The following is a 26403-nucleotide window of genomic DNA, read 5'->3' as shown; positions in this document are numbered from 1 at the left end:
AAAATGACACAGACATACATTAGAGAGAAAAAAATACATCCTCACCAAAGTTAGCACTGACCATGGACACCCCTCCAATCAAACACACAGTGATGCAGTAGTACAATTCTGACCGACTATGGTGAAAATACTCATGCCTTGTTGCAGCAGTGACACCCAGTGGTTTGTGTAATGACTGTCACATGGTGTGCTTGTGTACAGTAGATGCCACAACAGTGTTTGCCCCACACCTGTCATGGTCGCTGCAGAGAAGCCCAGCTTCTCCAGAATCACCCAGGGAGGCTCATCCACATGGTACTCCCAACTGTAAATGCAATTATCTAGTTATTATTTGCCTTATTATGCATCATAATAAAAAGTATGTACATTGCAAATCCATGGCAGACAAAAGGCTTTATAAACAAACACTATGGTGTTTGGGTATTTGTTGTAAATTCATAAAGAAACTCAAAGTAACACTAGGGCATTTGTTTGCCCTATGAAGGCATGTTAATAAAACACTTGTTAGACTACAAATTCTGTAGATTCTGAGCTTTAAAAAAAAACTGTAAATTATTCAAATTCACCACAAGTTGTTTCCAAATGTCTTTCTGGCTCATAAATAGTTTATTATGGATGGGTCTGAAAACTCACCACCAACCCTTGTTGGACCAGTCTCCTAAACCACAGTGACAATGCAAGGTAAAATTACATTTCAAATGACCTCCCAAATGCAATTCGGCATTTGGAATGACATTTTTCTCATTTGCTATGGCTATGACCAATTAGTTCCTACACAAATTGCAGAAATTCCACAACACATGTTTACATTAAATTGAGATAATTGTGTGGCTGTAGTTAAATAAAACAGATTGTAGCAGACATACATGTCACCAGTGGTGTAAGGTACTTAAGTAAAAATAGTTTAAAGTACTCCTTAAGTAGTTTTTTGGGGCATCTGTACTTTACTATAAATATATATGACAACTTCACTAAAACTTCACTACATTCCTAAATAAAATAATCTAATCCACACATAATCCACACATTTTAACTGACACACCAAAGTTCTTGTTACATATTGAATGCTTAACAGGACAAGAAAATGGTCCAATTCACACACTTATCAAGACAACACATGGTCATCCCTACTGCCTCTGATCTGGTGAACTCACTAAACGCAAATGCTTCTTTGTAATTGATGTCGGAGTGCGCCCTTGGCTATCCATACATTTTAAAAACATGAAAATGGTGCCACCTTTGCTTATTAGAAGGAATTCGAGATGATTTATACTTTTACTTTTGATACTTAAGTAAATTTAGAACCAAATACTTTTACTCAAGTGGTATTTTACTAGGGGACTTACTTTTACTTGAGTAACTATTGATTAAGGTAACTATACATTTTACTCAAGTATGACAATTGGATATTTTTTCCACCACTGCATGTCGCTCTCAACATATGCATAAATCAATGATGAAAATAGAAATAGGCTACTGACCAGGCAGAATAGTGTGCTGATGAGTATCTAAGCATCCTTAAAAAAAACTTCCCAGATGGACTTTTTGATGTTGCTCTCCGTGTGGAAAAATAACGCTCTGTGGTTGCTTCAGATGATAGAGCTAACTGGGTGAGTGGTTTGTGCACTGATTAAAATCAATGACAAGTCAACAGACACTATCTTTAATATCCTTTAAGGCTATGCTACAGTAAAATGACAGATTGTTTTAAACTCTGTCTGTGAACTTGTCATTCGGTGCTGAGGAAATATTACTGGAAAACCCGAAAGATATTGAAAAACATGTTTTCCTAGATCCATTTTCACTCACCAAATTAGTTTTGAGGTTTCTCCAACCCGTTTGCTGGACAGCTAACCTCCTGTAGATTTTCACTCCATCTCCAGTTTTAATTAAACTAATTCTTATCAACTAGCTAATTATTAGAATCAGGTATGCTAGACTAGGGTTGGAGCAAAAACCACAGGACGGTAGCTCTCCAGCAATAGGGTTGGATTGCCCTGGTCTAATTCAATCAAATGTGCTACAAACAAATGTTACACTGGAAAAGTAGCCTAAATGATAAATACAAAACAAATATTATTGACTTGCAAGAACCTTGCCTATCATGAAACCGATGTTTGGTGATGGTAATTTAAATAGCTGGGAAACACCATTTTTGGTCGCAAAATAAATCTCCCAAAGACCTTTAGAAACGTTTATGGAAACATAGTTTCTCGACGGAATTATTCATATGTGACACGTTTCATGGAGTCCAGCATTTTTATCTTCCCCCTCCGCACAGATCGAAATGCAAGCGAATGTGGCGTTTTAAGGTTACTGTTCTTACATTATACCAATTAAACGTATCTTATCAGCAGGCGGAAATAGAGTAGGTAGCTAGCTGAGATAATTTAAGAGCATTTTCCTGAAACGATTGCTAGTCGTCACACTGTCAGTAGTACCACGATGCGAGCGTCTTGATTTGACAGCTAGAACCGAGGGTGACGATATTAATCGTTCCTAACTAGCTAACATCGCTTGCTAGCAGATCTCTATTTTATTTACAGCAAATGTTAAATATTGATTAACAAAGCTAAATATGTCAGATAGCTTGGCGTTATTGATTGCAAGATAGCTAGCTAACCTTAAAATGCAGCGTTTATTTCACTGTATCTATGCTAGTAAGCTAGCTAGCTGTCAGATCATTTCGAAAGCAAAAGTGACTGACGTTATCAATATCGCTACCATGAGGGTTTTCGAGACGGACAGAAAGTTATTGCCAGTTACCCTATAAGTCATTTATCTAGCTAGCTAGCTAGCTAGAATTTTATCAATAGACCAAGGCAATTATCAAACAAAAACTTAGCTAAATAAGATATCTAAAGAAGTTGCTATGGTCCCAATTTGGCACAACATGAAGCCGTTAGGGAGAAATTGGATGATAGGACTGGGTGTAGGAGCCACCGCGGGTGTAGGCTTGATTACATTTATAATCTACAAAGAAATTAGTAGAAAAAGATCTCAAACATTATTACTCCACACTAACCCCCCTGAGTACTTGATAGACAGCCCAGATGGAACACCCCTTCAGATTGAGTCACTTGAACAAGGTAGGTGGTAAGCACTGCATGGCATAGCAGCATAATCTGAGACTGTCCGTTTGTGTGTCTAGCTGTCAGCACGTGTGTAATGAGTATATTTGCAATGGTGTGTGTCTATACAGCCCCCCCAGACAACCTAGCTATATCTCTTCTGTCTCCGTTTGTCCCTCCACAGAGGTGGTGGCCCAGCAGCAGGCCCTGGAGCCGGTGGTGCAGGGGTTGTCCCCTGAGCAGGTGGAGCTGAGGAACCAACTGGATGAGGTGCTGACCTGTGTGTCTTCCCTCCGCTTCGAGGTGGCTGAGCTCAGGACTGGCCTGCAGGACATCGCCCAGCAGATTATCCAGGATGTCAAGTGAGTGGTGGTGTTTGGTGGTGGCCACATGGGTTCACAAAGTGGACACTGAATCTAGGATATATCATGTTTCAGGTTTTTTGTTCAGTGTCTTTTGTTCAAGACATGTATGTTGAATGTCTCTTTGCTGCTCTGTGCAGGAAGGGTGTTGAGGATAGCCAGAGGGCACGCAGACGCCGCCACATCATCAGCCATCGGGAACGCACTGACTCCATGAGCTCCAGCTCCATCTATTTCTCTGCCAGTCAAGGCGTGTATGGAGGGGAGACCAGCGAGGGAGGGTAAGATCAGCATGGACTGCAATCACTGGGATAGATATGGGATAGATAGCATTGTAGGAACATGAGCATAGGGCTAATTGTCCATGAGCCACCCACCAAAAAAGGCTTCAGAAAAGGCATTCTGTGACCCAGAAAACAACAGTTTCAACATCATTACATTCCTTAATTTTATGAATATGAACACTGTGTGGTTCAAACTTGTAAAAGTTGCACGTTAAATATTAAAGCAAAGGTACAATTTTGAAATCATAGTGCATTTTGGGTAATTTCCCCTAGCAGCAATGAGGTTGCAATTGTTACGCACATTTTGTTGTCCATGCTTGCAGAAAGCAAGGTATGTACCGGATCTGAGGAATCCGAAATAATACAAGATAAAAAGCTGTTGAAAGCTGCTAAATTGATTTTTCTCTGATGCCAGAACAGCGCTTTATGTAGCTGTCGTGACCTTAAATGTTTTGTGAGCTGTATTATCTAGAAACCGATGTGCTGTCTTTAGTTTGGCTAGCAGGCAAAATAATGATGTCCCTTGTAGGCTAAATACACCTGCCAAAATGTCTTAGATTAACTGAGAACCACTGTATATGGTTAAAACATTTCTTTGTTTTGTGGTTCAACTGGATCAGTGAAGGATCGGTAACGTGTTGCTTGAGCTTATGCAAGGATGAGCACTGATCTCACATAGTTCTGTGAGGCAGTGTGCAACAAAAGTAACCAAGGTGAAACATGGCAATGTCGGGACATTGCTAGGGAAATTACACAAGATGCGCAATGATTTTGCGACATAAACATAACATAAACATAACTAATGTGCAACTTTTACAAGTTTGAAACAGTGTTCATATTCATAACATTACCTATGTAATGTTTTTGACATTTTGCAGTTTTGTTTCCTGGGTCACGGAACAACACCATTTTGATGGGTGGCCCTTGGACTATACTTTTGTAGTGACATTAACTGTCTGCCTATACTGTCTCAGGTACTCCACCGCCAACGCTGAGTCAGACTACACGGATCGGGACACGGATCGGGAGACCGACAAGGAGGCAGAAAGAGAGCCGGAGGAGGATTCCGATGAGGACAAGAGCTGTGCCACGACCATCACTCTACGCCAGGAGGACTCCCAGGAGGAGGGAGAGGAACCACAGGAGGAAGACGAAGATAATGAGGACGACGATGAGGAGGAGATGTTGGAGGTGATGGCTGAAGTGCCAAGTGGGGAGTTGGCATTACTCCTGGCCCAGAGTGATATCCTTCATACGGGTGATGCTAGGCTGAAGGCAGAGGGCTTCCATCTGCTCCTTGCAAACAAGCTACAGGTCAGTCCAAATGAAAGGAGTCTGAGAATGTGGATCTTTTGTGGCAAATTTTGTTTTCATGTTGCTGAAGTTAAAATATTTTTTTGTTCAGTAGCTACATCTGTCATATTTAGTTTTTTTGTGATACCAGTATGGCGACAGCAGGGAGTTTCTATGGCGACTGGCCCGTGCCTACAGTGACATGTATGATTCTACCGAGGACAAGCAGGAGAAGAAGTCGTATGCAGAACAAGGTAAAGAAAACATTTGATTTTGTAGTGAACTCTCACTTTAACACGCACTGTCAGATGGTTCGCTTTTGACCTTTGATCTATTCTCCACAGGTCGGGAAGAAGCAGAGTTTGCTCTAAAGAAGAATGGCCTGAATGCGGAATGTCACAAGTGGTGAGTCACTGAAAACCGTCAGATGTTGCGCTGACCCTTTGCAAAATGGTAAAATATATATTTTTAATCACTTTCAATACTCCACAGGTTTGCTGTTCTCACAGGCCTTACCTCCCAATACGAGACTATGCATAGCAAACTGAAAAGCAGTCACATTCTAAAGGTGTGTTTTTGTTACTCTATTCAGAATCCTATTGGAATAGTCATCCAAGTCCTCCGTTCATAAAGTGTAATCTATATCAGAAAACAATTGTGAATGTCAAGATCTGCACTTTTCTAAAATGTTGTAAACGGTAAACAATGAAAGTGACTTTTGTATGCACTATTCACCCTTCCTTTGTGCTAGGAGCATTTAGACCGAGCGATTGCCCTTAGGGACGATGACCCACTGTGTTTCTACCTTTTGGGGCGCTGGTGTTATGAGGTAAGCTGAACAAGCTTTTTATCCCAAATCCTTATCTTGGGACTTGACTGAAAAACAACAACCATACAACCAGTCCTATGCTAACTAAAACGTGTTTCCTATCCTTTTTCCTCTGTAGGTTTCCACTCTTGGCTGGCTGGAGAAGAAGGCGGCAGCTGCCTTGTATGACAAACCACCAACATCTACTCTCGACGACGCCCTTGGAAACTTCCTCAAGGTACTTAATCAGTTGTCCAAAGCCAAATCGACTGCTAGCCTCTATACAGAAGGGAAAAAAATAATTTAAATGTTTTGTCAGTTTTATTTTTTTATTCCACCTTGTTTGATTTCAGGCAGAGGAGCTGAACCCAGGATTCTCCAAGACAGTGAGGCTTTACATCGCCAAGGTATTGGAAATGCACTTCTGTAGACAAGATCAATTAAACAGTGGGTTTCTCCAGTTTGTAACTAGTGTAAAAGGTAACTTTTTTGATCCTCTGATTTGTTCTCTTGGTGGTTTTGATTTCCAGTGTCACAAGGAGCTGGGGAATGTGTCAGAGGCCAAAAACTGGGCCCTGTTGGCGTTGAAGATGCCTAGTGGCTCCAGTGAGGTAAGCAGACATTTCTTTGAGATGGAGATGAGCACTCACTGTGCACACAGGGTTGACTTTTCTAGGCAGCACTTACCTTTCTTTTCATTCTTTAGGAGGAGGATAGTGCTAAGTTGGAGGCAGAGCTGGGAGCCTTGATTGACAAAGTGACTGAGCTCTCCCTTGACGGTGGGGACAAATAGGGCAGGACACAGCAGTTGCCACTGGATGGCCATTGGCAAACTAGTCCGCTCATCACAGGCCACCCAATCAGCTGTGTAGTTGAAACGTCTACCGACAACTTTCTCTCTCCTCAGTACGCCAAGTAGATATTCAACTTCCTATGTCACTGAATCGATATGGAGTGAGCTATTTATATTGCAGTCACATGACCTCTCAATTGGAGTAAGTACCTTCTTCAGAATGATCTTTGCCTTTCACTTCACTTAATATGCTATGTTTTCAAAGCACTTTCATCTAACCGGTACTACTGTAATTTAGCATGTTTGTTTCTTGCTAGTGTTGTTGACCAAATGTGTGCATTGTGTGGAGAGTAACTTAGATCGGGACTAATCCCCCTGTACAAACATAAGCCCTACCGTTGTTTAGATGGTGTTGTGATACAATGTTGACAACCTATCCTAAATGTAAAACCAAATGGGATCAAAACATGTCCCCCTTTAGCCTCACAGCTCATATAGATAGCAAGATTATTATTAAAGATATTTTGTGTGTAATGTTTCAATGACCTAAGCACAAGTCCAGTCTTAAGTCCATGTAATACCATTTTAGAAGCATGGACCCTTAGGTTGTCTACTTTAATTCCAGAGTGTTATGCTGCCTTTGATTTGTTTGAGAAAATGTTTACCTTTGATTATTTATTTGTTTGTTTGTTAAAGATAACGTTTACTTGGCACTCATTGCATTTATATTCCTCCATTTGCTGGTTTCAATAGGGCAAGTTATTGCTTAACATTCATATACACATTCCTGTAAGTGAGAATGTGTTCGCAGTCAACTTACCTGGTAAAATAAAGTCCTTTAATGGATGTCCTGTCATAATCTTTCCCTGTGACAGTTATGAAACTGGCCTGGTTTTGAAAAGCTTTTTATTGTACTATTTACTTGTAGTATATTCATGAGGACCACAGTTAAATGCATCTTTGTTTATCCACTGTCGTATGGTAATCTGTCGCCAAAAATGATCAACAATTCCATGGTATTTTTTAATGGTCATTAGTACAATTGGGAAATTATGATTTGTCAACTAAGTCAGAATTCAAATAACTTCAGATGTAGACCAGAGACAGGGTATCCTAATGGTTTTAATACAATGCATCTTATACAGAAAGTATAGTTCTGTAATGATAGGGAAAAAGGAATGTCAAGGGGTCTGTACTGGTATGTTTACTCAAACATCTGCTCTTAATAATAGAATAGATCTGATATACAGTGGGAATGTCAAATCCAAACAATGGTTGTAAAGAAGAACACTTGTAGAAAACCAGACATCCTTGAAAAACCGAAGTCACAATACAACACTTCTTAAATAATAAGTCCATATCCTCCAGTGGAGTTAATACAATAATTATCTTAAGTCTATTGGTTTGGTGAAAAAAATTCCACATTTATGTGAAGCTGAGCTCCCTCTGGTTCTCAGCTTCATAGGGCCATACAGATCTGTATACAGTGTTGGCCAAAGAATGTGCATCACTGAGTTCTTCTGGGAAATGGGCAACACTCCATGCAAAGTAGCCGTTATGGCCAGCATCTCCCATATTAGCCCTTACCTCAGGTAAGTGTACACAGCCCAAGAGAGCTGCCATTGTGCAAGTCTACAGTGGCATGGCCTCATGAAATGCAACCATGCTCTCACATGGCATGGTTCCAACTGAGCTCAGTCCTTGGCATCACCCACCCCATCTGCGTTGATGGCAAACATGGCTTCAGACTCAGGGAGGCAGGGTGAGTCATAGATTTTGCAGATCCTCGTCTCCCCACGGCCTTTCCTCAAGTACAGTCTAAAAACAAGGAGAGGTTTAGCTAAATTGCTCTAGAACACCAGGGGCTTAACAAGTGGTATGCTATGTTAGAAACCATTAGAACGTAACAAATAGGGAGCAGAATGTAAAAAACTAACCCCCAGTCTTTATTCTGCAACGCCCAATGTGGTCAATGGAGCTACTCACCGTGTAGTGGACGCATGTGCCATGATGTTGCCCCCGATGGGTTTTTTAGGGTCTGCAGAGAACATAGCAGCACCGTCTACCTGGGCCACCACCTGATTGGTTATCACTACAGCAACGCCAAACTGACAAGGCGAGAGAGACTAAGTTTAGCATTATGACCATACTGTGAAGAGAGTTGTGCACACACACATGGGCCCATAAGGTAGTGTTCAGAACATTACTGCCAAACGTATTGTATTAGATCGACACCAGAGTCATGGATAAGGAATTCAGCAAACAGACAAAGCCCCTGTAATTCTAACCCTGGCCTTACTTCATCTGCTAGTCTCAGCAGCATTCTCAGGAAGCGTCCCAGGTGGCCTTGCCGTGCAGCGAGCTCTCCCCTCCCTGAGTAGTCTGTCCTGTAGAGGGCCATGGCACTGTCCACTATCAGCATGGCATACCTGAGAGAGAAGGGGCCATATGGTTAGAGATGTATAGCGTTGCAGACTGGGTGACCAGAGGGTAGTGGCCTTATTCCAGATCACTTCAATTCATGTCATAAACAATACTATCAACATGGAAGGAAAACAAGGAATGTGAGAAATAGAAAAACATTTGAAGGATCAGAACCCTCAGGAACAGGGTTAAGGGAGGGATAGATAGATCAAGGGAAGGCAGGGATGGATCGAGAAAAGGGGGATGGATAGAGGGGGAAGAATGGATGAGGGATAGGGGGAAGAATGGATAGAGAGGGGGATGGATGGATAGGAGCGGGGGGGATGGATGGATAGGAGCGGGGGGGGTGGATGGATAGGAGAGGGGGGGGGAGATGGATAGGAGGGGGAGAGATGGAGAGGGGGGGAGATGGATAGGAGAGGGGGGGGGATGGATAGGAGAGGGGGGGAGAGATGGGGGGGAGAGATGGATAGGAGAGGGGGAGAGATGGATAGGAGAGGGGGGGAGAGATGGATAGGAGAGGGGGGGAGAGATGGATAGGAGGGGGGGGAGAGATAGGAGGGGGGGGAGAGATGGATAGGAGAGGGGGGAGAGATGGATAGGAGAGGGGGGAGAGATGGATAGGAGAGGGGGGAGAGATGGATAGGAGAGGGGGGAGAGATGGATAGGAGAGGGGGGAGAGATGGATAGGAGAGGGGGGAGAGATGGATAGGAGAGGGGGGGAGAGATGGATAGGAGAGGGGGGGAGAGATGGATAGGAGGGGGGGAGATGGATAGGAGATGGAGGGGGGGAGATGGATAGGAGATGGAGGGGGGGAAGATGGATAGGAGATGGAGGGGGGGAAGATGGATAGGAGATGGAGGGGGGGAAGATGGATAGGAGAGGGGGGAGATGGATAGGAGAAGGGGGGAGATGGATAGGAGAGGGGGGAGATGGATAGGAGAGGGGGGAGATGGATAGGAGAGGGGGAGATGGATAGGAGATGGAGGGAGGGGAGATGGATAGGAGATGGAGGGGGGGAAGATGGATAGGAGATGGAGGGGGGGAAGATGGATAGGAGATGGAGGGGGGGAAGATGGATAGGAGAGGGGGGGAAGATGGATAGGAGAGGGGGGAAGATGGATAGGAGAGGGGGGAAGATGGATAGGAGAGGGGGGAGATGAGAGGAGGGGGGGGAGATGGATAGGAGGGGGGGAGATGAGAGGAGGGGGGGGAGATGGATAGGAGGGGGGGAGATGGATAGGAGGGGGGGAGATGGATGGGGGGGGGGGAGATGGATGGGGGGGGGATGGATGGGAGGGGGGGGGGATGGATGGGGGAGATGGATAGGAGAGGGGGGGGGGTGGATAGGAAGGGGGGGGAGATGGATAGGAAGGGGGGGAGATGGATAGGAGAGGGGGGGAGAGAGATGGATAGGAGAGAGGGGGAGAGAGATGGATAGGAGAGGGGGGAGAGATGGATAGGAGAGGGGGGAGAGATGGATAGGAGAGGGGGGAGAGATGGATAGGAGAGGGGGGGGGGGTGGATAGGAGGGGGGGATGGATAGGAGGGGGAGATGGATAGGAGGGGGGGATGGGGGGTCTGACCTAGACTCTGCCATCATGGCTGAGGCTTGGTAAAGCAGCTGGGTCTGGTGGTCTGTGTTAAAGGCCCTAGCGTAGGCTACGTTGTCCAGAACGTCACTCCCAACAAGTCCATACCTAATTTTAAAAAAAACAGTACATTCTAGTGTGGTACAGTTTTTTGAAGGAAGTACTGCATGTACTATGGTAACTCTCTGAACAGACAGAAATTGATGTGCGTTACTCCTGTAGTGGAATAGTGTTGCTCCAAATTTCACTCAGTGTCATAAGTGTCAGTGTCATATAACCCAGTAGTTACTCCATTGTTATTGTGTTGGTCCATGAGAGAACTCACCTCTCTGCTACAGCCAGTAACCTCTCTGGTCTGAAGGTCCCCTCAGTGTCAATGTACATGGCTTTGCCCTCTCCACCACCCTGGTCAATGGGCAACTGAGTTGGGGGAAAACATTACAGAACAAGAACACAAACAATGTTCTGAGAGTGCTATTGTCATAAGATGTCAGCAGATGTGATAGGAGTATACAGCCAAGTCTACCTTTGTTAGTGCTAAATAATGTCATCATGGCAAGTACCTGACAGGTGACTGCAAGGGTGTGGCACAGTTGCGTCTTTCCTGTTCGGAACTCTCCAAACATCTCTGTGATGGAGCCCGTCTCTATCCCACCTGAGAGAGAGTGATAAAGCCTTTCATACCCATGATAGTGACAAATAAAAATGTGCAAGTGGAAAAACAGAGTCATGTCTAAGGTTCTAAGTAACTGGTAAAGAGACTCCATCCTCACCCTGTAACAGCTTGTCCAGCTCTTTGGACCCAGTGGAGATCTGGATGATTTCAGCTCTGCGTTGGTGGAACTCTGTTGCTGTGGTGAAGCCCATGGGCACTAGTTTGGCAGCTTCAGCCTGAAGGAGTTACCATAGAGGTATAGGAACATCATTCAGTCATAATAGCAGGCCTAATATCAGCTGTGGGCAACCCAAAATGAGCAGAAAATAACTCAAGAGATTGGTAAATTAAGGTGACCTAACCAGGACTTTGTCTGCTTTGGCCTCACTGATCCCTTTGATGTTGAGCAGCTCCTTCTTGGGGGCATAGGCCACTGCCTCAATGGTGTGGAACCCTGCATCCTCCAGTTTCTTTAGGTCACTGGCACTGATGCCACATTGCTGTGTGGGACATTGTAGAATAATTTGCAATCATGCATTTGACGTTTAGACATGTTAATATTGATCGTCAGTTCTGCCTAGTACAGGGAATATCCTCAGTCAATATCAGCCAAACACACTAATACTGTACCCAGATAAATTAGTATGGGCATAAATGCTCCAACACCTACCTCAAGTCTGCTCAGTGGCTGTGGTCCAAAGCTCTCCTCCTCTACCTCTGCCTCTGCCCTGGCCTCGCTTCTCATAGCCATCTTTTTTTTATGGACAGGCGAGGTATGTCTGTTAAGGTCATAAAATAACGTTAAGTTGTTTTCACAGAGGGTGAAACTGAAAGGCATATAACGTTAGTCGTTTCCTTCTGTGTTAGTTACTGAGACACACTCAAATGCTATTAAACTTGATCAAGACAGGGTTGTTTTCTTGTTGGAATGGAATCCAAAATTATTCTAGTTAGCTAGTTTACACAACTGGAAATTGCAACTGACTTGCTAACATAGTCAAGTTGTTGATGACTTCTTCGTATCTTGTTATCACATAAAAATGTACTTGAACATATAAGACTTACCTAGATAGTAAAAATACCTAACGTTAAATACTGAAGTCTTTGAGTATGACCGATATTGTGTTATGAAACGTAGCTATCTTAAGCTATTTGTTCAGCTGAGCCAACAATGAAATGGTTTGTGACATGGCTTTCGTGTACTTCAATAAGGCTGAGTTATCCACATTTCGCTCAAAATAGTCGCTAGTTTATGTTAATTTAAAGTGATGAATATGATGTCCAATGTTACAATAACAGCGTCCACTTACCACTAGTTTCTCTTGCTTTCCTTGAACAAAAATCTCCCGCTCGTAACTCAATTTAGCTATTGAGCGTGCTACGTAAATACGCTGTACTTTCACTCGAGGGTTGGGGTTTCACTAGTAATCACAGCCACAAAGTTGGTCAAAACAACATTCGCTCTTTGGTCTTAATTCCAGGTTAGGCGTAAGGCTAGAAATATGTGAGTATGGTTAGGGTTAAAATCACATTTTAAGAAGAGAAACTAGAAATATGCGGGGTTTATGACTTTGTGTCTGTGGTAACTAGTAACGTCCAGAGCGCTGGGATTCTTCTTCATCTCTAATATAATAGTGGGCCGCAAACAAACGTTAAGAGGCGCATGCCGCCACCTACTGTACCCGGGTGTAAAGTCAATCACAGATCACGGATATAAGAATTGAACGAAACATTAAATGTCCAATGCAGCCTTTTTATAACAATATCAAATAATTTCTGGGTAACAATTAAGTGTGATTGTTTTTCAATTAAAATAGTCAAATAGAAACAAAAATAGCTTCTCCACAAAGACATATTTCTCAACAAAGAATTTTGCTAGGACTGTCTAGGAGTGGTCTGAGTGGGGAGGGGAAAACTGAAAACTAGCTGTTATTGACAGAGAGGTTTGTAACTCTCTTTCTTATAGACCTATTAACTAATTTACTGCCTGGTAATGTCACCAGGCAGACCAAAACTCCACCAAAACAGGCTGAAATTTCAGGTGGTCCTTTCAAACAGCTCTTACACTAAAGGGGCATTATCGTCATTTTCACGCTTTCTCAGTATTATTCCAACCTCATTCTGTAGAAATATACATAAAACACAGGAAAATTGCGTTGTTGACTGCACTGGGCCTTTAAGAAAACCAAACCCTCCTACTCCTACCCGATCCTGCACTACTAAGAAAATAAAAAAGAGCCCTACTAACTTCTAACAAACCCTTCCAACCTCTAACCCTACACATTAATCTTTCACTCTCTTCCCCATACAACAATACAATAGCACATGCTCCATAGTTTCATCAACCATATACACCGGCCGTACAGAAACCATTCACATGCTTGCCAACCAAATGTAATGACACTTTAAATGTAAAATGTCCTAGGTGCAACCAAGCAAACACCACCTCTTCCTTCCTAAACTGACCTTTGAATCTTGGTCCACCAACCTTTCTTTGGAGGGCATATAAATTCAGGCCTTTGGCTCGGAGTCCCAACTCTTCTGCCACACAAAATGGCTCTGATCTTACATTTGGCCTCACCTCTACCCTGTGGAGCACGAATATCAATTTTAATTTGTGTTAAAGCCCCTTTGGCTATATATTTTGCCTTACTGAAGAGCTCAGTGACTTTCAACTTGGCACCGTCATAGGATGTCACCTTTCCAACAAGTCAGTATGTCACATTTCTGCCCTGCTAGAGCTGCCCCCGTCAACTGTAAGTGCTGTTAGTGTGAAGTGGAGACATCTAGTAGAAGCAACAACGGCTCAGCCACGAAGTAGTGGGCCACACAAGCTCACGGAATGGGACTACCGAGTGCTGAAGCGTGTAAAAAAAAACATCTGTCCGTTGTTGCAACACTCATATACCGAGTTCCAAACTGCCTCTGGAAGCAATGTAAGCACATTAACTGTTTGTCGGGAGCTTCATGAAATGGGTTTCCATGACCAAGCAGCTGCACGCAAGCATAAGAGCACCAAGCGTCGGCTAGAGTGGTGTAAAACTTGCTGCCATTGGAGTGATGAATCAAGCTCCACCAGTCTGACGGACAAATCTGGGTTTGGTGGATGCCAGCAGAACACTACCTGCCCCAATGCATAGTGCCAACTGTAAAGTTTGGTGGAGGAGGAATAATGGTTCAGGCTAGGCCCCTTAGTTCCAGTGAAGGGAAATCTTAATGCTACAGCATACAATTACTTTTAAAAAAAAAACTCGGCAAGTCAGTTAAGAACAAATTCTTATTTTCAATGACAGCCTAGGAACAGTAGGTTAACTGCCTGTTCAGGGGCAGAGCGACAGATGAACATGAAACCTTTCGGTTACTAGTCCAACACTCTAACCACTAGGCTACCCTGCCGCCCCAAAACATTCTAGACGATTCTGTGCTTCCAACTTTGTGGCAACAGTTTGGGGAAGGCCCTTTCCTGTTTCAGCATGACAATGCCCCCGTGCACAAAGTGAGATCCATACAGAAATGGTTTGTCGAGATTGGTGTGGAAGAACTTGACTGGCCTGCAGAGTCCTGACCTCAACTCCATCGAAATACCTTTGCGATGAATTGGAACGCCGACTGCGAGCCAGGCCTAATCGCCCAACATCAGTGCCCGACCTACTAATGGTCAAGTCCCTGCAGAAATGTTCCAACATCTAGTGGAAAGCCTTTCCAGAAGAGTCGAGGCTGTTTAGCAGCAAAGGGGGGACCAACTCCATATTAATGCTCATGATTTTGGAATGAGATGGTCGATGAGCAGGTGTCCACATACTGCTGGTCATGTAGTCTAGATGTCCTGGATGGCAGGGAGCTTGGCCCCAGTGATGTACTGGGCTGTCCGCACCACCCTCTGTAGCGCCATGCGATCGAGGAAGCTGCTATTACCATACCAGGCAGTGATGCAGCCAGTCAAGATGCTCTCAATTGTAGAGCTGTAGAACCTTTTGAGGATTTGAAGGCCCATGCCAAACTCCTCATGAGGAAGAGGCGCTATCATGCCTTCTTCAAGACTGTGTGTGTTTGGACTATTTTAAGTCTTTAGTGATTTTGACACAGAGGACCTTGAAGCTCTCAACCTGCTCCACTGCAGCCCCATCAATGTGGATGGGAGAGCTCGCCTCCAATTTCCTTTGGGCTAGGATTTGAAAGTGTTTGGTTCTTTTCTACCTCAAAGGCTGGGTTGCATCTCTAAATCAACTTCCTCACCGTGTTTCATCCCCTTGATCTGCACCATTTAGAATCTTTCTCTGCACTGATCTGGAAAAACACAGCGTATATGGAAACAAGCAAAATTCAGTGGGCAGGGCGCACTATTATAGCCTATGCTGTTGCTAGTCCTACTCATTACAAATCAGAGACGATGAAGAGGAGACCACTTTAGACTGTTGAGATGGAGCCATATGAGCATACCAGTATGTCAATGTAATGATCCTGTTGACTTTCCATACTATGAAATCATGTCGGTATGATTGTCAATACAATATAACATGATCCGTTTCCCCCATTTGCTCACAGAAAGGGTAATGAAGAGCCAAGTTTACAGACAGAATTGCTATCCTACAGAGGAGAAAACATGGGTAAAAGTTGTATTAACATTTTAATAACGATTGTCAATTAAGACAATTTGTGTTGTTCAAGCTTTTTTCAGTTGTCAATGTCATTCACTCCATTGTTTTTCTTGAGGCAATACATGGTGATATGCAAATGCAAGCTTTTACAATACAAGATAACTATTCCTCCCTTAAAAATGATACAATAATTATTCAAATGTACAGTAGACAACATTTAAAACTATCGCATAGAATGCATAATGGGGTGTGAGCTGAAATAAAAAGATCCCAGACATTTTCCATACGCACAAAAAGCTTATTTCTCTCAAATTTTGTGCACAAAGTTGTTTACATCCCTATTATTGAGCATTTCTCCTTTGTTAAGACAATCCATCCACCTGCCAGGTGTGGCATATTGCCTGTGAAGGGGTGGGTGGGGCTGAGATGCTGAGGAGTATTTCTGTTTGTAAAAATCCCTTTTGTGGGATAAAACTCATTCTGATTGGCTGGGCCTGGCTGCCCAGTGGGTGGGTCTATGCCATCCCCGGCCCACCCAAGGCTGCACCCCTGCCGAGTCATGTGAAATCCATAGATTAGGGCCTAATGAATTTATTTCAATTGACTGATTTCCTTATATGAACTGTAACTCAGTAAAATCTTTGAAATTGTTGCATTTCTATTTTTGTTCAGTGTACATTTTTTCATTCACTACATGGAATATAGCACCATTATTTACTGGAGCTGGTCTCACAGCAGACATTCATGGATCCTCTTGACAATCTTGATCAAGTAGTTCTTGGCTGGTGTTACTGATGATACAATGTCCTCCACCTGGTCTTTCCTGTATAGAAACAATGAAGAGTGTTACAGTTGTTTAAGGTGCCCTGATGCAACAAAGTACAATCAATTGCCTAGAAACAGAAGTGTGCGTGAGAAGATAAACCTTAAGTCTTACGTTGTGTTTCCAATGTGATTTTGGAAGTTCTGCACATGAAGGAGACAGATGGGGTAGGTGGAGGTAACAACTACGGTCATCTCAAACTTGGTAAATGTCTTGAGATTGGAAAACAGGATTCGAACTCTGATATAAAGAAAAATGTTTTCAATCAGATATCTATTATATGTATCTATATATAGAAAATGTCCAAGAATGGTCAGTCCCATTTCAGTCAACATACTCTGGTGGTCTGATATGAGGGTGAATGTTCTTTCTATGAGTTGTGTTTCTACAGTATGGTGTGTGATCCATCTATAATGGCGCCGGGGGAGATGGCTGCCGTTTTACGGTCCCCTAACCAATTGTGATTGTTTTTTCGCATTATTTCTAACTTATTTTGTACATAATGTTTCTGCCACTGTCTCTTATGACCGAAAAGAGCTTCTAGATATCAGGACAGCGATTACTCACCCCGTACTGGAAGATTTTTTCCCCCTCCCTTTAACGAGTCGTACGCGAAGGATTTACTCCAGACACCTGACAAGGCTCTCATCCCCGTCATTCGCAGAAGAAAGAGACAGAGATATCGGTGACATAGGTCTGGGTGCCTTGTAAGGATCCGACGGCGAGTGGGTAATCTGCCTTGGAAAATATTTTCCCCGTCATTGACCATCTGAGGAGAATGTGTCCCAAGTTTCAGATAATTCTGCTTCACTGCTAATATCTGGAAGCACTTCATTATCAATGTTGTCCATCAGGTTGTTGCTCCTCAGTCCATGAGTGCCACCCAAGCAATTCTTCAGAAGTTTCCCAAAATCAGTCACACTATTGCACTCAGTCTGGTTTAGTTCTGACGGTTTGGCCCTTTTGCGGGAGTTTGGGCAGGAAACCACCAAATGACAGTCGTGATGTAAGGCTTTTACTCTTCCAGTTCAAAGTAGTAGTCATATTAGGTTTGATATTAATAATAAAATGGTCTGCCAATGCAACACTTGCTGGATTCTCAGTCATTAATCCCATGGTTTTAGACCTGTAATCTATAGCTGTTCAGGATTCTGTCTTTACACGGTGTTTGTTGGAGGTCCTCGCCAGCTGAGATGAAGGTGCAGTGCAGCTACCCATCACTTCAGTGGATTCGTTTATCATGCGGCTCATATGATTAAGTTTCAACTGGAGATCGGCCAAACTCATTCGCCTGGTCTTTGCCTTCTTTGGAGGTACATTATCATATTTTGAGACTGAAGAGGCAATGATCTTTCTGGTTTGTTAGGAATACAGGAGCAGTCTTCGTCTTTCAGATCAGGATCATTTATGTCTGCCAATCCATTAAAGTGTTCTCTAAGGTTAGTGGGGATTACTCCAAGTTGACCCTCCGGTAGAAACAAAGAAATTGCCTTTGTGGTGGATAAAGGGCTCTTCACATTGGTGAGTGCATCATGTTGTTCAATTTGCGTTAATCCATTTGGATTCAATTGCAACAGTCTAGCTCCTTGTCAGTTCCATTTAATCAGAGCCAGAAGATGTACAGTGGGGAGAACAAGTATTTGATACACTGCCGATTTTGCAGGTTTTCCTACCTACAAAGCATGTAGAGGTCTGTAATTTTTATCTTAGATACACTTCAACTGTGAGAGACGGAATCTAAAACCAAAATCCAGAAAATCACATTGAATGATTTTTAAGTAATTAATTAGCATTTTATTGCATGACATAAGTATTTGATCACTTACCAACCAGTAAGAATTCCGGCTCTCACAGACCTGTTAGTTTTTCTTTAAGAAGCCCTCCTGTTCTCCACTCATTACCTGTATTAACTGCACTTGTTTGAACTTGTTACCTGTATAAAAGACACCTGTCCACACACTCAATCAAACAGACCCCAACCTCTCCACAATGGCCAAGACCAGAGAGGGTGTAAGGACATCAGGGATAAAATTGGAGACCTGCACAAGGCTGGGATGGGCTACAAGACAATAGGCAAGCAGCTTGGTGAGAAGGCAACAACTGTTGACGCAATTATTAGAAAATGAAAGAAGTTCAAGATGACGGTCAATCAGCCTCGGTCTGGGGCTCCATGCAAGATCTCACCTCGTGGGGCATCAATGATCACGAGGAAGGTGAGGGATCAGCCCAGAACTACACGGCAGGACCTGGTCAATGACCTGAAGAGAGCTGGGACCACAGTCTCAAAGAAAACCATTAGTAACACACTACGCCGTCATGGATTAAAATCCTGAAGCGCACGCAAGGTCCCCCTGCTCAAGCCAGCGCATGTCCAGGCCCGTCTGAAGTTTGCCAATGACCATCTGGATGATCCAGAGGAGGAATGGGAGAAGGTCATGTGGTCTGATGAGACAAAAATAGAGCTTTTTGTCTAAACTCCACTCACCATGTTTGGAGCAAGAAGAAGGATTAGTACAACCCCAAGAACACCATCCTAACCGTGAAGCATGGAGGTGGAAGCATCATTCTTTGTGGATGCTTTTCTGCAAAGGGGACAGGACGACTGCACCGTACTGAGGGGAGTAAGAGCATCGAAGATGGGTCGTGGCTGGGTCTTCCAGCATGACAACAACCCAAAACACACAGCCAGGGCAACTAAGGAGTGGCTCCGTAAGAAGCATCTCAAGGTCCTGGAGTGGCCCAGCCAGTCTCCAGACCTGAACCCAATAGAAAATCTTTGGAGGGAGCTGAAAGTCCGCATTGCCCAGTGACAGCCCCGAAACCTGAAGAATCTGGAGAAGGTCTGTATGGAGGAGTGGGACAAAATCCCTGCTGCAGTGTGTGAAAACCTGGTCAAGAACTACAGGAAATGTATGATCTCTGTAATTGCAAACAAAGGGTTCTATAACAAATATTAAGTTCTGCTTTTCTGATGTATCAAATACTTATGTCATGCAATAAAATGCAAATGAATTACTTAAAAATCATTACAATGTGATTTTCTGGATTTTTGTTTTAGATTCCGTCTCTCACAGTTGAAGTGTACCTATGATAAAAATTACAGACCTCTACATGCTTTGTAAGTACGAAAACTTGCAAAATCGGCAGTGTCTCAAATACTTGTTCTCCCCACTGTAGGTGCCTTACTACTGCAGACGCTTTCAGCACCTTACTGAAATGTAATCCCACCACGTGCACTCTGCTCTGAGGGAGGAACCATCTGCAGGGTCCCACTCACACTGGATAAAATGTTTCCTCGCACTGAAAGGGTCATGAAGCCCCATCTTGATATTGTCAGACTCAATAACACCGGTCTGACTTCTTGTCATATCCATATAATCTGAATCTAAAAGACTGATGTTGATCGGTTTTGTGACCCACTCCAACAAAATAATTGCCCTTTTCTCTATTAAAATGTGTCTTTGAGATGGTGGACATCCTAGCCAAAGTCTCATTCCCATTGGCAGAATGACAAACATTTTCCCATATCTGTGCAGTGAGAGCTTGAGTCATGTCCATACCATTGCCATCTTCCCCGAGAAGTGTTTTAGGTTGAATCCAACGTGCTGACAGATCTTCCTTTACCACCTCGGAGTGAAGGCGTTGCGACACCAAAACATCTGGCGTCAATGACCCCAGTTTGGCTCCTTGTGATTTCCATGTCATCGGTACTAAGTTCTGCTCTATCCTGGCTCTCCTCAAACCTCTCCTTTTGGTGTTTTGTTATGGGGAACAATCTGCTAGTGGTCTCATCTGTTATGTTCAGACAATTTCTGTGATCTATAGACACAGTGAGAGATTTGGTCATGTCGATACCAGTCATCCTCTGATAGATGACTGGCTCTGTTGGAAGCTGACATGAAGGAGATATTTTTCCTAGTAGGGTTTTGCATGCGATTGACCACATTGAGGCTTTTGGTGTTGATTGCAACAGTTTGACTTCTAGTTATTTCCATGTCATCAGGATCCAATATGGCTACAGAAACACTGAACCCTCTGACGTTTCCCTGATGCAGAGCCCTCTCCACACTGTGAGCATTGTCTGAGAACATGGCAGTTTCCATAGAGGATGGCACTAAGGATAGACCCAGGTCAAACTCGGTATTGGGTTTGCTAAGAGAAGGCCTCTCCATCACACAAGAATTTGAATCAATAACAACAGTTAGGCTTTTTGTGATTTCCATGTCATCTGGATCAGAGGATGCAGGTTCCCATACATTACAACTTCTCTGAGTTGGTCTCTCCATGTTGGTACTTCGATCAGCATGAAGGGACATCTCTGTTGTGGGGAACAAGCAACTGGAGTGGCTCATTGGTCACTGTTGGCCACAATATTTCTAGTGAGGGCCTCGGTCATATCCATACCATTACAGTCTTCTGTAACAAACACTTCTGAGAGAATTTCATGCAGGATAAACTGTGGTTTGTATTCCCCAGTAAGGGGATTATGATTAGGCCTACACTTTTGAAATCAAAGGCAACTGTTTGACATCTTGTCATCTCTATGTCATCCCAGTTTGGGCATGAGGTGATATGAAAGGTCTGTTGATTTGGCTCAATGGAGATTCTGTTTTTCTTGGGAAACATCCAGTTTGATGATTCACCTTTCTTGGTCAGAGCACACACATTCTCCTGGAGAGGTACATTGAGAGCTGCAGTCATCTCCATACCATGGTCATCATCTGAGAAGATCTGGGTTTAATTGGGATCTGATGTGAAGACCACACTAATGCTTTCAATGTTCCGAAGGGGATTTGAGCCTATCATCCCAATGGCTTTGAAATCAATGGCAAAAGTTTGGCACCAGGTCAACTCCATTTCATTTGGATCAGTAGAGACAGATACCTGGCTGAAAGGGCTTCCCCTAAGCCAGTGTTCTTCAGACCTTACAGTTTGTAGACACTGAAATACTCCTTTGCCATCTATCAAAGTTGTATGGCTTTTTGTCAGATCCAACTAATCCTGTTCAGTTTGCATCGTAGATGTATTCATGAACTGTGGACCTTGCCTTTTAGGGCTAACTGAGGCCACTGTTCGGTCTCTCCGCGTTGTCGACAAAGCTGGAACCTGATTCTCTTTATCAACTCTAGACCTGCGCGCATTGAGCGCAGCATTGAAACATTTGTTGTCCATTTTTTCTGGAGGGGATACAGCTCTGTGGAATGCCATTGTAGTTGAGGATTTGGGAGTTGGATTGCCCCTGGGGCCACATGATTTTGTTCTGGATCTATATCTCTGACTGAGGTGGAAGTGTTTTTAAAGAGGGCACAATTCTCTATTGAGTCCTGGGAACACACAGTCTCACTTTTCTTAATTGAAAAAGTAAAATCCACATTGCCATAGTTAGATATATTTACATTGCTTTCATGTGGCAGAACAATAGATGATTCTGAATCATTGGCGATGAGTATTGTGTGACTGTGAGTCATAGACATAAATGCTGTCTCCTCTCCTGTGAACATAATCGTTTTCTCCCCATCATCATCCTGGTTGAACATTACATTTTCCTATTAGGGGAAACATAAATTACTTTAGTGTCTCATTAATAGCGAAGTCCACTACTACAAAGACTAACACAGTACGTAGCGCACTTGCATGGTACATTTTTGGGGGGGCAATAGTTAATACTATTCATATGATTCATGAATTTGTAAGTACCTACAGTACCAGTCAAAAGTTTGGACACAGCTACTCATTCAAGGGTTTCTCTTATTTTTACTATTTTCTACATTGTAGAATAATAGTGAAGACATAAAAACTATGAAATAACACATGGAATCATGTAGTAACCAAAAAAAGTGTTAAACAAATCAAAATATATTTTATATTCTTCAATCCATTGCCTTGATGAAAGCTTTGCACAGGCTTGGCATTCTTTCAACCAGCTTTGAGGTAATCAGCTAGAATGCATTTCATTTAACACGTGTGCCTAGTTAAAAGTTAATTTGTGGAATTTCTTACCTTCTTAATGCATTGGAGCCAATCAGTTGTGTAGTGACAAGGTAGGGGTGGTATACAGAAGACAGCCCTATTTGGTAAAAGACCAACTCCATATGTGACCAGTTTCAGGAAACTATGCGTTTGTCACGATTCACTATTTCACAGGAGAGCCGTTTGAACGCAAATAGTTTTTTGGCAGAAATGCCTTCTCAAACATGTGAACGAATACAATTGCAAAATTACAAGCCTAGTTGGTTTAGCCACAGAAAAAAACAGCAACCTTCCCGCTAGGAATGATTGGCTGAGATAATGAGTGGGCTGGACATGCCGAGAGATGAGTTTGGATTGGTTTGCCATATAACATATAACTATTTGAGCTGGTCAGTATGTTTTGGCGATCGTATCTAACACAGCTTTTTTTAAATTTTATTTTTTATGTACCGCGTAGTAAAAATGCATACATTTTACTCTCCACTTTTTGGAGGACCAAGTTAAGTGGAATTTAACAATTGTTGATAGACATTTGTTAGCTACCTGCAGATTCATGCAGGGTAGTAACGTCATGAGTTATGATGTTCATTGTTTAGCTAGTTTGCTACATGTCTTACCAAAAGACTCCACTATGCAAGTAAACATTTCGGGTGCGTTCGTAAATTCAGTCGGGCCATCTACTCCGATTTCAGAGTACTCTCGTCTGAGTGTGCCAGAACTGATGAATTTACAAACACTCAACACCCGTTGAATATGGCCGGTGTCAGTAAACGTCGGCAGAAAAGATAATACAATTTTGCCAGCAGCACAGTCACTAACACTCAGGATAACATGAAAACAACCTAACCAGCTCTGCTGGGGCGAGTACAATGGTCAGAGTGGGGTGGCTACAGCCAACAAGTGCTCAGCATGTGGGAACTCCTTCAAGACTGTTGGAAAAGCATTCCTCATGAAGCTGGTTGAGAGAATGCCAAGAGTGTGCAAAGTTGTCATCAAGGCAAAGGGTGGCTACTTTGAAGAATCTCATATAAAATGTATTTGGATTTGTTTAACACTTTTTTTAGTTACTACATGATTCCATATGATGCTTCATACTTTATGTATTCACTATTATTCTACAATGTAGAAAATAATAAAAATAAAGTAAACCCCTTGAATGAGTAGGTGTATCCAAACTTTTGACTGGTACTGTATATAAACATTGGATAAATGTAGCTGTGCCATCTGAATGTCCAACTTAAAGAACCATCCCATTTTTCAGTCATAGCTTACCTTATTTCTTTGGTGTGAAACATGGAGGGGAGCATTCAACAAGGTTTCTATGTCTACATTCACAAACGGAAGGCAAAACAGGCGTCTTGGTCACAGAGTGCATTATACAGTGTATACCTAAGATATCAGAGAATCTAGGCCTACCTGTAATTGGTTGAGCCCCATCATCAATGGAACCCATATGAATACTTATGTTTTAAACGCATGAAAAAACACTGACATTTTTGAAAGTTTGGATAAAATGAAAGTATTTAACGTGAGCAAGAAGTGCTGGATGTGTCGGAACTTACGACTTTTAAGTAAAGAACTAACTTAACGTTAGCTAGTTAAGTTGCTCACATAATAACGGAAATGTATAATTTGCCACATTCATACCTTAGAAACTTGTTCTCGAACAATTGTAATATGTTAGCTAGTAGCCATCAAAGTTGTTGTTGGTTTTGAATTGAACCGCCCCCCCTTGAGCATGCGCAGACGGATCAACTTCTTCAAACTGTCTGGTTTGTGTGGATACAAACGTTATACTGCGACCTCCTGGACGTCAATAAATCTTCATCCACTTTTACAACAAAAGCTGTATAAGCAAGTTTGACTCCATTTGTTATTTTAGCCCTACGTATATGAAGGTAAAATAATGTAATAAGTGTATAAGCATGTAAAGTATGATTTGCACCAGTGGCGGTCAATGCCATTTAGGATGAGGGAGGACTGTCACATTGGAATGACTGTCATTCATATTCCATTCACCCAGTTCAATGTAATAGTGATAGGTTTAGGCTACAACATGATACTAACATTTTCCCTATACACATAATGAGGTTGCTACAACCTAGCCTATGAATGAAAGTTTACAACGTAGGTGCACACAGGTCGAGAGACATGTTTCAGGTGACAGACAGTGACGTTTGTTTATCCATGTTTGTTCACTTTACAAGTCCACTTTACTTAATGCATATCCGAGGTTGACAGGTGCTAATTTCTCTGGAGAATTCTGTGAACATCAACAGTCAGGCACCATCTTCCGAATTGATAACTTCGACATAATATGAAATCTGATGGGCCCCTTAACCTCCATAAAGTCAGTCAAACATGTTGCAACGATGTTTTGAAGCGATTATTGACAAAAGGGAATATTAATCATGAATTTAGAGAACGTTGTTCCATGTACAATAGATTGAGGAGTGTTCATTAGAAAAGTGGTGTTGGATTTCATGTGGATGATAGTCATGGATAATGATAGATGTTAGACATCCTAGAGAATCATTTAAATTGAAATGCAGTCCACTCCAGCTCAGTTAAACATTCCCATTTACAAAATATGTCTGAACAACTCCAACAACACTCACTGTTCTTGTTAATGACTATTGTCTCACATTAATCAGTGAAGATTAGTGAAGGCATGCCTACAATCACACAGGGTCCATATTCACAAAGCATCCAAAAGTAGGAGTGCTGATCTAGGGTCAGGTCCCATCAGTCCATATCATTTGATTCATTATGATCTAAAAGGCTAAACTGATCCTAGACAGGGCCATCATGGAAGGAGCCTACCCAACAGAAGCAGAGTTGTGCTTGTTTGGCAGATCTGAAAGAGGCACAACATTATTTGAATGAGAATTCAGTCCACTTGACAATTCAGCAGAATTCTGGATTCTTCATGCTGATGATTTATACAACTTAAGACATATAGCATTACAGTACAAAAAGATGAAAACATAATCATATTTAATACAGATAGGTGTTGTCAAGTAATAATGTTACTGCAGATGGCTAGCTCTGTCCATGCTTTTCCTAGAAAATGTCCATCTGATATTTATAGTTGATGTTGTTCTAGCTCACCAAAGCAGGCATTGCTCCTCCTCGCTGGTCTGCAGATGCATGGTCATGATGTTGTGGCTGTAATATTTAATAGACATTACACCAGAATGTCACTGTCATCTCATCTGGGTACTGCAACAACCCAATTGAAGCACCTGCACATCTAATCTTCTCCCCATCCCCTCTTGATCCTACAGGGAGCTAGCCTATTCTCCCTAAATCATCACTAGCATGCTAGTCATTTTACCCCTCACTACATTAATAAATTACCTCGACTAACCTGTACCCCAGTACATTGACTTGATACCGGTACCCCCTGTATATAACCTCGTTATTGTTATTTTATTGGGTTCCTTTTTACATTTGTTTATTTAGTAAATATTTTCTTAACTCTATTTCTTGAACGGTTAAGGGCTTGTAAGTAAACATTTCACAGTAAGGTCTACAACTATTGTATTCAGCGCATGTGACAACTATAATTTTATTTTGGTTTGAGCTAACGTTAGCCAACTTGAGCAGAGATCTCAGCTTGCTAACTAGCAAAGCCAACCAACTACACACCAAATATTAGGGATGACCCCATGTAGTTGACTGGTAGATTGTGGTTGATAGGCTGTTGGTCGAGTGAGAATTATTTTG

General features: G+C 42.6%; 2 protein-coding genes across 6 annotated transcripts; one reads left to right on the top strand and one right to left on the bottom strand.

The window, feature by feature from the left end:
- The first annotated feature begins 2215 nt into the window (after nt 1–2215).
- On the top strand, nt 2216–7457 carry rmdn3 (regulator of microtubule dynamics 3). Its single transcript, XM_021600580.2, has 12 exons — nt 2216–3089; nt 3256–3433; nt 3574–3714; nt 4692–5031; nt 5162–5264; nt 5355–5415; nt 5503–5578; nt 5762–5839; nt 5958–6056; nt 6172–6225; nt 6349–6429; nt 6525–7457. Exons 1-12 carry the CDS (start codon nt 2873–2875, stop codon nt 6609–6611), a joined length of 1515 nt encoding a protein of 504 aa, XP_021456255.2. The 5' UTR covers nt 2216–2872; the 3' UTR covers nt 6612–7457.
- Nucleotides 7458–7653: 196 nt separating this feature from the next.
- Nucleotides 7654–24410, bottom strand: LOC110522302 (DNA repair protein RAD51 homolog 1). 5 transcript variants are annotated; one of them, XM_036975878.1, is made up of 14 exons: nt 24322–24410; nt 23947–23999; nt 22101–22250; nt 16819–16944; nt 16600–16704; nt 11954–12062; nt 11646–11783; nt 11402–11519; nt 11192–11283; nt 10954–11048; nt 10623–10736; nt 8911–9040; nt 8598–8719; nt 7654–8429 (listed from the first exon to the last, which is right to left on the bottom strand). In XM_036975878.1, exons 6-14 carry the CDS (start codon nt 12032–12034, stop codon nt 8306–8308), a joined length of 1014 nt encoding a protein of 337 aa, XP_036831773.1. In that variant the 5' UTR covers nt 12035–12062; nt 16600–16704; nt 16819–16944; nt 22101–22250; nt 23947–23999; nt 24322–24410; the 3' UTR covers nt 7654–8305. The 5 variants fall into 5 exon arrangements, with proteins under 5 accessions (XP_036831773.1, XP_036831775.1, XP_036831776.1 ...); XM_036975880.1 differs by having other exon boundaries at nt 24091–24374; XM_036975881.1 differs by lacking the exon at nt 22101–22250 and having other exon boundaries at nt 24322–24396.
- Between the last annotated feature and the right edge of the window lie 1993 nt (nt 24411–26403).

Source organism: Oncorhynchus mykiss, chromosome 4 (assembly GCF_013265735.2).
Source record: "Oncorhynchus mykiss isolate Arlee chromosome 4, USDA_OmykA_1.1, whole genome shotgun sequence".
NCBI classification, from domain to species: domain Eukaryota; kingdom Metazoa; phylum Chordata; class Actinopteri; order Salmoniformes; family Salmonidae; genus Oncorhynchus; species Oncorhynchus mykiss.
This window is presented reverse-complemented; position numbering and strand designations above follow the sequence as displayed.

What these genes read in the sequence shown, in the direction of transcription:
- LOC110522302 (XM_036975878.1), bottom strand. Translation starts at nt 12,034, where the DNA reads ATGGCTATGAGAAGCGAGGCCAGGGCAGAGGCAGAGGTAGAGGAGGAG. An exon ending in TTACTGGCTGTAGCAGAGAG is followed by an intron (nt 10,737 to 10,953) that starts GTGAGTTCTCTC and finishes TTTTAAAATTAG; the next exon opens with GTATGGACTTGTTGGGAGTG. An exon ending in GCCATGATGGCAGAGTCTAG is followed by an intron (nt 9,041 to 10,622) that starts GTCAGACCCCCC and finishes CTTCTCTCTCAG; the next exon opens with GTATGCCATGCTGATAGTGG.
- rmdn3 (XM_021600580.2), top strand. Translation starts at nt 2,873, where the DNA reads ATGGTCCCAATTTGGCACAACATGAAGCCGTTAGGGAGAAATTGGATG. An exon ending in TCCTTGCAAACAAGCTACAG is followed by an intron (nt 5,032 to 5,161) that starts GTCAGTCCAAAT and finishes TTGTGATACCAG; the next exon opens with TATGGCGACAGCAGGGAGTT. An exon ending in AATGCGGAATGTCACAAGTG is followed by an intron (nt 5,416 to 5,502) that starts GTGAGTCACTGA and finishes AATACTCCACAG; the next exon opens with GTTTGCTGTTCTCACAGGCC.